At 40.7% G+C, this 11087-nt stretch overlaps 1 protein-coding gene across 1 annotated transcript in view; it reads left to right on the forward strand.

Moving 5' to 3' along the window:
• Positions 1-11087, forward strand: part of COL22A1 (collagen type XXII alpha 1 chain) — a gene marked incomplete in the record, with an annotated part of 162270 nt that overhangs the window by 122302 nt on the left and 28881 nt on the right. The window contains 6 exon segments of the mRNA XM_072410629.1: positions 4686-4733; positions 6786-6899; positions 7592-7645; positions 8704-8757; positions 9429-9482; positions 10844-10897. Coding sequence (XP_072266730.1) covers positions 4686-4733; positions 6786-6899; positions 7592-7645; positions 8704-8757; positions 9429-9482; positions 10844-10897 — 378 coding nt within the window.

The raw sequence follows: 11087 nt of genomic DNA on the forward strand, positions 1-11087 counted from the left end.
TTGCCACGGCTGCAGCTTCCCGGGATAACTACGTCACGCATCCTGGAGGCTTCTGGCTGTTCTCATTGTGCAGAAGGAGCCTTTTATTTTAATGGGGAAAAAATGGCAATTTAATGTATGTGCAGTGAGATCGGCACTTTTTTTTCCCCATTTACGTCACCCGATCTCGCACCTGTGCAATGAGAGATTGAGTGATGTACAAAGAAGGGGAAAGAAGACCAAAGGCGCCGGGCCAAAGAAGGATAACGGGACGACATGGGACCCAATCGAGTAAGCCTTCAGATGGAACGACGGATCTGCGGAATTAAAGGTAAGAGTGACTTTTTTTATTTCTGGTTTGGTTCACTTTAATAAACTCACATTATCACATTGATTTTTAATAAAAAAACTTAATAAGGCTCTCCACAAATGTTCCAGATTACCAATGGAGATTTTAATAAAGGATTGATCATATAGTAACACAAACAAACTAGACACATGTCCAACAATGGGGCAATGATGGAAGAATGCTTGGCGTGGAACTACCTAACTACCCCAATAATGAAAAAATCCAAGGCTATTGGTGGACCCCATTGCTGTCCCAAGTACTGTATTCCAGGCTCATCCAGAGTAGAATTTATCGATTACTAAATGTTTTAAATGACTACGCTATTTCTCACCCCGCCACTATAGTGCTGTGGCAGAGGATTTCTTCCTGCATACCAATAACAACCTGATTAAAGCAGACCTATCACTTTTTTTACTTTTTACTTTACATAAAAGGGTAGACAACGCTTTTATGTAAGGTAAAAATGTTATTTATTTTATTTTCTCTGCAACATCCTGTTTAAAAAAAATGGTGAAGCCTCTCCTCTTCTTTAATACAGAATGGGAGCACACAGGCTCCTGGGATACCTACGTCATGCATCCCAGGAGGATCCTGATGCACTTATAATGGAACATTGCATTAATGGATGTCTTTTAAATCTGCCCTTAGGTTTGGCTTTAAGAAAAAATATTTTGTGTGACTCTTTTGCAATGCTTATCTGATCCTACCAGCAGGTTGCCAACACAAAGCCACAGCCTCACAATTAACAAAAGGGTTATCAGCTAGCCATGTGTTGGCCATTGGGCTTTCTATCATTTAGGTCTATCAGAAGGGCAGCCCAACTGGCCAACACATGGCTGATGGACAACATTGTTGGGAATTGTAAGGTAGTAACTTTGTGTTGTCAGTCTGCAACAGGAAGTGCTATTACTGGCAAGATTGCCAGGTAAGAAACCTAGCAACAATTCCCACAAAATCAATTTTCTTATAGCCAAACTTTCTTATGCAGATTTCTAACTATAAATGCATTAGTAAATGTATTTTTCAAATATTAGCAATGTAAAGCCCCCTTTGTGGGGATGGAGAATAAGAAGAAGATTTACAAGGAGCCAATCAGATCATGGTTGGCTGACAACACTGTTAGGAACTGCAAGGTAGTAACTTTATTTTGGTATGCAACAGGAAGTTCTTTAATTGGCAAGCTAACCAATTGGTTGAAGTAGCTGGCATGGGAGACAACACTGCTACTGATTTCAGTGGCATAATATTGTGGGCCTGCAACGGAAAATGTTTTTATCGGCAGTATCTCTGAGTAAGAGAAAATTGCAAGGGAGTCAGACAAAATCAGTTTGCTTAAAGCTTAACTCTAAGCAGGTGATCTTTTTTCCATCTATGGTCTATTAGTGTTAGGTTCTGATTTACTTTGGGATTCAGCAATTCCATATGGCTCACCATGGCTGACACCTTTCCAGCTGTTCCACCACTTGCACCACAGAGCTGGTTCTTAGACTTTCTAGCTTGGAAATAAACCCCAGCTGTAATGCTTTCATTGATGTATAAAAGAAGATATCCCTGGTTTTATATTTTCCTAGTTAGGGAAGGTTCAGATCTACCTTGGGATCGAATGATACCTCGTGGTTCCCTATAGCTGGCACCTTGCCACCCACTTGACCACTTGCACCACAGAGCTGGTTCTTAAAGAACCAGGGTCTGCACATTTCACAGCAGTGAGCAATACTATTACCACTCACTGGCACTACCACTCTATTCATTCCCTGTGGAGCTGCTACAGGGAGATGCTACCATGTAGTGTCCCCCGAGATGTACGGCTCCGGGTGTGAGGAAGTAAAATGTACTCCAACCTCACTGTCAGTGTGAACCCTGCCTTTCTTTGTTTTCACTAGATTGGTAGAAGTTTGTGTCTTCCTTTTAGAGACAGAAAAAGAATATAAATTGTTCTCTGTGTTCCTAGGTGCAACATGACAAACATAAACTCTTTATAATTAAAAAAAATTATAATAAATGATAATTCAGATTTGTCACTAAAAGAAAAATTTTTTTTTAAAGATATCAATTCAATCTGAGCAAGTTCCCAGTTATAAACATTGGTTGCTTTTTTTGTTCCTGTTGATGCCCGGTACCTGTACAGAATTATTTCAGAGCTGATTTTCTTTTCTTATTGAGTTTTCAATTATGAGCATAGAAAAGATTACACTGCAGTAATAATGAAGGCTTTCACTCATCAATGTACTTGTTACAATCTCAGTGTTTGAACAATTTCCTTTTTGTTGTTACAATAAACAATTTGCAGACAAATTCCTTGTTATGATGAACGCATCATCAGCCTTCCTTTAGGTGTTCTGGCTCCTAACTCATAATTGGCGTTCAAGGAGTATTCACACCCAAAAATATAACCGGGGATGTCTCCTTTTATATATCAATGAAAACCTGCCAGCCTGGGTTTATTTCCAAGCTAGACAGCCGTCAAGACATTGTATAGCAGGAGACGATCAAGAGATGCAGTAAAGTCAGTAATATTATGAGGGGAGGTTCTTGGTGCCTGTATGTGGGCTACATTGTTAGTTTGGACACACTGATATACGTGACTAGTTTACACTAAGGAACATGATATATTATATCTAGAATTGATCCACCAAGTATTATATTGATCCCAAAGGTCTTATAGAGGTAAGCACAGGGTATTATTTATTTAGAGTATTATACCCTGTAAATTCCCTTCCATGACTTAATAAAAAGCATATTTTACAACCTTTAAAAATCAATGTTGCTGTTTAATGTTTCAATACATTCATAATTGAAAACTAAGCATTGCGATGAGTGCAGTCTACCAGCTAAGAAGTTTAGTTTTCTATCCAGACTTTATTACAGTTCATTGGCCCATCACTTCTAGGTTTCTCTGTAATGTGTTGATCCCGGAATTATATGATGATGCTAGAACATATCTGCTGGTGATCCTGGAACATATGTGATGGCGATGCTGGAACAAATCTGTTAGTGATCCTGAAACATACATGAAAGTGGTGCTAGAACAAATCTGCTGGTGATCCTGGAACACACATGATGGTAATGCTAAAACAAACCTGTAAATGATCCTGAAATATACATGAAAGTGGTGCTGGAACGAACCTGTTGGTAATCCTGGAACACACATGATGGTAATGCTGGAACAATTCTACTGATGATGGCGGAGCACACCTGCTGGTGAAGCTGTAACATCTGCTGTTTATTTTGGAACAAGCATGCTGATGAAACACATTTGCTCATAATCATACATTTTAGTATTCCTAAGAACGATCTGAAGGTGAAGCTGAAACAAACCTGCTTAACATTAACACATGATGTGGATGCTGCAACTCTGCCGTGTATCATGGAAACTCATGTTGGTGAAATAAATCTGCTGCTAATCCAGGGATGGCCCTGCTGATGGTCCTATCTGCTGTTGATCCTGTAACACACCTGTGGTGAACCTGGGACACACACAAAGGTGATGCTATATCAAACCTGTGGATGTTTGTGGAACACACACAATAATAATTGCTGCAAGATCGGCTGTTCATCTCGAAACACCCATGCTGGTGAAACACATCTGATGGTAATACTGCTGCTAGTCACTGACAGCTGGTATCCCTGAAACACACCTGCTGATGCACCTAGACTACACCTGCTGGTATATACAGCTCCTGTTTATCCTGGAACACACTTGATACTGACCCTAGGATGTATCTCCTGGTGATCTTAGAACACATTGAGTGGTGATCCGGAAATACGCCTGCTGGTAAAGTTGGAACACCTTTGTTTGATCCTGGATTACACCTGGTTGTAATCCTGGAAGACACCTGCTGTTGATCCTGGAATACATCTGGCAATATTAAAACACACACTGGTGATCCTGGAACACACTTACTGGTGTCATAACCCCTTCCAGCCTCACATATATAAAACCCGATTCAAAACAAATGCCACAACTAAGACATTAACATGTAATTGGCAGTGCAGAAAACAAAAGAGAGCACAGCACAGTCTGAAAGAATGATATTCCTACTGGCCTCCAACTGACCCTCTCTAGAGCAGTGTTCTTACATACAAAAAATTAAGGTAAATTAGGGTCAATTGTAGGCAATTTATTGACTGGATAGCCCTGGAAGCTTCCTGAATACTTTCACTTCCCTGAAATGGATTTTTAATAGCAACTGAAATCTCTCACACAATACACAATGTTTTCCTCTTAATAAACATTCCCCCGGAGGAGCTCACCTCTGTGGGGGTCCCTGGTACCTCACATGTCCAAGCTTCTATCAGTCCTGAGCTCTCCTCCTGAGCGCTCTTATTAACCTCCTGTTATTCTGTATCCCTGCAGGGTCCGGCGTCTGTCCTCTCCCCTGGAGATGTGCAACTTCTTTTCAAGGTAAGCAAACATTTTATAATGCTGGAAATACACACTGAGATCTCTTCGATAGAGAATCAGACTGTCAATGAAAATGTAACAAAAATGTATAAATAAATATAATAAAACAAAATGATATTTGGATAGAAAACCTAATAAATAATTCCTTTTTCTTTACCATTTTTACCTCCCTTGTTGCATATGGGTGGCTAAGAGGTTAAGGTTAGCACTCTGGCCTTCTCCCCATGTCTGGGTGTGTTTCCTCCGGGTACTCCGGTTTCCTCCCACATTCTAAAAACACGCAGTTAGGTTAATTGGCTTCCCCCCAAAATTGAGCTTAGACTGTATTATTGACTTATGACTATGGTAGGGACATTAGACTGTTTGCCCCATCGAGGGACAGTTAGTGACATGACTATGGACTTTGTACAACGCTGCGTAATATGTTGGCACTATATAAATATTCATATGATCATATCCCCCCTTAAAGGTCTCTACACAAGGGAGAATAGATTCAGTTCAGCAAATCTCTCTTCATAGCTGAGCTCCTTCATTCCTTTTACTAGTTTAGTTGCCCTTCTCTGCACTCTCTCCAATGCCACAATGTCCTTTTTGTGAACTGGTGACCAAAACTAAACTGCATATTCCAGATGTGGTCTGACCAATGCTTTGTACAGGGGCAGGATTATGTCTCCATCTCTGCAGTCTATTCCTCTTTTGATACTTTGCTAGCTTTAGATATTGCAGCTTGGCATTGCATGCTAATATTAAGTCTATGATCTACCAGAACCCCCAGATCCTTTTCCACTTCTGATTCCCCCAAATGTATTCCCCCTAGACAATATGAAGCATGCATGTCCTTCTTCTTCTTTCTTCTTCTGGCTACATCACCCACTCTCTCACTGTGTAGGCACAAAATCAGGTGACATAGCCTGCTGTAAATGGGGAAAAGATAGCCGATATCACTGCACATGGGTGAGAACAGCATTTTCCCCCAATGCAGTAACAAGCCCCCTCTGCTCATGCCTGAGATCGGAGAAAGAGCAACCAGAAGCCTCCTGGGATGTGTGATGTAGGTATCCCAGGAGGCCCCGTGCTCACATTTCCATTTACCTAAGGGGAAGGTTCCAAAAATAGTGCCTGATGCCATCTAACATAACAGTGCTAGTCAACCTATTAATCAAAGATAGACTCTTTGGTTCTGACACATGTGCCTCACTCATTAGTGGGCGCAGGGTGGACTTTTTTTGTGAGACATGCTTGGGAAATGTGCACTCATAGCATATCTTCATTTTAGAGCCTAAATAAGATTATCCTAGAACGGCATGGATATGTACTGTAATAGACAGATTCAGCACATTATCTGCTTGGGTGTTAATGTGTTTATTTTAGGGCAGAAAAAGTATATGTTTCTCACGTACAATCTTCTTATCAGTATTTGCCAGCAGATTCCAACCAGCTGACCATACTGGATGTGACCGTGTATAAAATGATAATTATACACCATCAATTAGATCTGGCACCTAGTCCTAATGTCTGCCATGTATATCTGTAGTGTATGGCACAGATAGCTACGCCACAGTCATCAGGTCACTTTCATACCCTCTAGCCTAACAGAAATGCTCATTCCCTTTGCTTTAGTAGCAGAACACCCAGCAACCTCCAGCTTTTGGAGAACTACAAGCTTAAGCATACCTCTGATATCTACTAGATTGCAAGCTCTTCAGGACAGGGTCCTCTACTCCTGTGTCACTGTCTGTACTCTTCTGTCATTTGCAACCTATTTAATTTACAGTGCTGCGTAATATGTTGGCGCTATATAAATCCTGTTTATTATTAAACACATTCCAAAAACATGCAGTTAGTTTAATTGGCTTCCCCCCAAAATTGGCGATAGACTGATTATGATAGGAACATTGCAGACATAGGGAGATTGTGAGTTTCTTTTGTGGGACAGTTAGTGACAAGACTATTGACTTTGTAAAACACTGCGTAATATGTCGGCGCTATATAAATACTGTATAATAATAATAACAACTCAGAATTCATGGAGTTTTATTCTTATTCTTGCAGGATGTTTGCAGAGACTGTCCACCAGGCCCACCAGGGCTTCCCGGAATTCCCGGATTTAAAGGCGATAAGGGACTTCGTGGACCACCAGGAAGCGATGGCATCGATGGCAAAAAGGTGACATACAATCCTATATTGATTATCAGCCCAAAAATCTTTGAATAATTTAAGTATCAATCTTTCAATAAATGGGGGATACAAGTTTTCTTGTTCTTCCTATAGCTGAAACTTCCTGTTTCCATCTGTCATGTTAGCATGCAGAGAATTTAATTCCCCTCATCCCCTCATTCATTATAAAGACCTTTACTCCATTATCTTTGTTCTGATCCCCGTTTTCATGTCCCTGTGTGCTTTCTTTCTAATCCCTGAATAGCACAATCACAGCCACATCCCCTTCACCTACATCCAGCCGTGGGGCAGTGCCAGTAGGAGATCTTTATGAGTGATGAATACCTGGTCATGGCCCTACCTTTTTCTTTCCTTTCATTTGCAGTAGAGACACAGAGGCCGGTGGTTTGAGCCACATAGCCTATGGAGAGTCTTAGACATTCATCACTCCCAGAAGTATGTAATATGTAAAGATTATTGTTCCTAGTTAGGCTTCGTCTTCCCTCCACCACCTCCTGAAACTCTGTGTTGGTTAGTCAGGTATTAAAGGGTAAAAAGAAGGGTTAGGGGCAAATTGACTCACAGGTAAAGTTATGATCTGAATATCATGCATCCATCCAATGTATCACATGAATTTTTTTGTATTTAATAAATAGCATTTTGGCTGTATATCTACTAACTCCAAGTTTATTTTGTTGCAGGGTGAACCTGGTATCACAGGCCCTGCCGGTCCAACTGGCCTAGATGGTATGAAGGTAAGCTGCATTATGAAAAATGAACATTTTTTGCAGGGGAATGAAAGTCTCATTCACAAACGTTCTGTCTGTTCTAATGAATAGAACTTAGTATAACTGTGAGTATACAGAGAAAAACAGATTGGACCAGTGTTGCTCAACCAAGGTTCTGTGAAACCCTAGGGTTACTCCAGAAGTTGCTGGGGGTTCCTTGAGCAATGAGCAGTTTGAGCCTCTCAGTTTAGGTCTCACCAATGATCTTTTTGACTACCTTTGAGGATAACATTCTTTCCACTGGCCAGTGTACTGTAATTATAGTAATTATAGCAGGGGTTCCCTGAAGACCTGAAAGTTAGGGGTTCTCAATGGTATAAAGGTTTAGAAACATTAGATTAGAGGGTGGTAGCCAGATGACATCAATCTCCCAAGATGCATCTAGAAGACTTAAGGGCACTTGATCAGGTTTTGACTTTAAATCTAAGTTATATAGTTATTACCATTTGAACCTGTAGTTTAAACCTGGCCAAGGGACCCAAGACTTGAGCCTGGCCAAGGGCCCCAAGACTTAAGCCTGGGCATGGGCCCTAAGGCTCTAGCCCGAGCAACGACCCCGAGACTTAAGCCTGCAGAGACTGGCCAAGGGCCCCGAGACTTAAGCCCGCGGGACCTTGCGCTTGCTTCCTGGGGTAACCATGGCCCCTAGATCCCCCTTGTCGCCTGGGGGGGGGGACCAGTGTCTAAATCAGCTAAATACATTCCAGGATCATCAAAACAATAGATGTGCTAATTCTTAGAGTTTGATGAAGAGAAGAATATTTGCTAGATGTATATAAGCAATGGTCTCTCTGCAGAGGTTCAACACACCCCCTAGATATCTAGAGCAAGAGTGCTCCAATCAGCTAACCTGCATGCTCAATGGACAGCTTTGTTCTGACTCAGCGGGGGAGTCTTAGTTCTCTGTTGAGTGACCACTGCTTACATGCAGATTGCAGGGGTCATTCTCTGACATATGCTGACATAGGAAAAGCATTTGTAAAGTATGCTGTATAATGCTGACCTTGTTATGATTTGTGTTTTAGGGCAGCAAAGGAGACCGAGGGCAAGATGGGGAAGCTGGACCAAAAGGTGAACAGGTAAAGTGTCAAAGACTTTGTAAATTTGTACTGATAACATGGTTTTTACATTTGCTGTATATGGCACTGACAAATATTTTAACACAATTAAAGTGCCCTGGTGCCCTGCAATCACAATCCAATCCCAGTACAAAGGAAAGCTGGCTATGTGCTACCTTTGTGCCTGCCCAATAAAGTGGACCAGTTACTTTGCCATGCATGGATCACTCTACATGTGAGCCTAGTGTAGTATTAATCGTAAGAGTCATGTGACGGATAAGAATTGGGTTGTACACTTTGGCGGAACCTAATATTATTCTTTGCATTTATGCCAATCATCAATGTGTCATCTAGCTCATGCTGAAAGATTATTTCTTCTCCAAAAACATCTCAGGAATAAACGATGCACTGACAGTACACAGGCTGCTCACATTCTCCTCGATAATCCTTTGTGTTTGTATAGGCTGAGAATTTGGATAAAACAGAATTCAGCGATGCATCAAAGTAGGGCTATCGAGCAGAATACAGCTGTGGCCTCTAGTCATTGTAATGTGGGAAGTAGGGAATTGTTGTCAGCCTAATATTAGTTTGTAGTGGAAATGATCATCTTCAATTGTTGAACTTTTTTTTTGTTTAGGACTTCCAAAAATATAATATTATACTAATGGTCTGTGCCTTATGTTTTGTACCAGGGTATGCCCGGAATGCCAGGCTTTATCGGATCTCCGGGTAATCCAGGACCACCTGTAAGTAATTTATCGAAATACAGAGAATTTTGAAAAGTATCTTCTTTACTGTACAATATATTAGTAAAAGTATACAAAGGTAAAATTTATTGGTAATAGTATATATGGGGTGATTTAGCTGGATATGAAATAATGGGGTAATTTAAAGTGGAAATTTGGAAATAACAATGAATAAACTCCTAATATGTCACAATATAAAGCAAAAGGGTCTTTTTTTTCAAAAAAGTTCCACTGTTTTTTTGTTTTGTTTGTTCATAAGCCTAATGTACATGGAGGCAGTCATATTTGCTCAATAAGAGCTGTGCTTTCTGCTTGGATTTTTCTTTAATGCAGTACTGGCTGGCTGATATTCTTACCTAACTGAAAGTCTTTTAGACATGGTCTGTCAGACTGAAAGAAATACTAATTGGAGTCTAATATGATACAGACATAAGGCTTTTACTCAGTGGTGGATGTAGCCAACAGTGGGCCCATGTGCAGAAATTACCTGCACCCCCAGTCCTACCCAACTAACTTGTGGACCCCATAGGAGCCCCTTATGGCTGAGGAGGGGCCCTAGTGAAGAGTCACACTGCTGCTACAAATAAGAAAAACAATGTAATTGTGACCTAGGTGTTTGGTCACACAAAGGAACAATGTTTGTTAATATAAAGCAGGAAAGAGGTATTTTTTAACTCAAGAATATAATGTGTCTCCCTTATTTCCGTGAAGCAGCAATGCAAATGACACATCTACAATAAATTGTCTATCTCAACAACAGCATACAAAAACTCTGCAGAATGGACAAATATCTGTTGGAAATCCACCAAGCTCCTGACCTACCATAATGAGCTGGTCATCTCCTCATTAAAATCCCAAACACTGTTGTCAACCCTTTCTGAATTTACTGTGACAAGCTACAAAACCCAACTTTTCCCTCTCCTCATTTTCATATCATAAGAGGTAGAATTCCTGCAGTCCAGCGGAAGAAAATTTAGGATGGGCTGACAGTACTGCTTGGGGTTTCAGCACAGCAGGCACAACATTGGCCCTTCACTTCAGGACATTAGGAACTCAGTGGATTCCAACTGATGCTTTACTGAACTCAAAAAGCTTAAAATGTACATTATTTAGGATACACTGCATTTTTTAAAATTCCAACAAACACCAAAAATCTCAGGCGTTCTGCACAGTAGCTCATTCCAATGTTTTATTTATCCTGAGAATGTATCAGTCTGTGGTAATGACTCTTTCACCTCACATTGTCTTATTTTGCTTCTATTTAAAGATTTCTGTGTTTAATTTTGATTACATCACCTAAATTATTAAATGCTTACAAAATAATAAAGTTCCTCATTAACTTTTTTTTCCACTGATTTTAGGGACCTGATGGTCTTCCTGGACCCATTGGACCTCCTGGCCCCCCTGGAGAGACTGTAAGCACAATCACATTCACTGTGTACCACCTTCCCCTTATGCTATAGAGATTGGGAAGATGAGAAAGTTCTGTTCATACGTTCTAACCCCTCTATGCCATACTGAATCCCCCTTCTACCTTGCCATATTGAATCCCCCTTCTACCTTGCCATACTGAATCCCCCTTCTACCTTGCCATACTGAATCCCC

This window comes from Pyxicephalus adspersus, chromosome 5, assembly GCF_032062135.1.
Source record: "Pyxicephalus adspersus chromosome 5, UCB_Pads_2.0, whole genome shotgun sequence".
In the NCBI taxonomy this organism is placed as follows: Eukaryota; Metazoa; Chordata; class Amphibia; order Anura; family Pyxicephalidae; genus Pyxicephalus; species Pyxicephalus adspersus.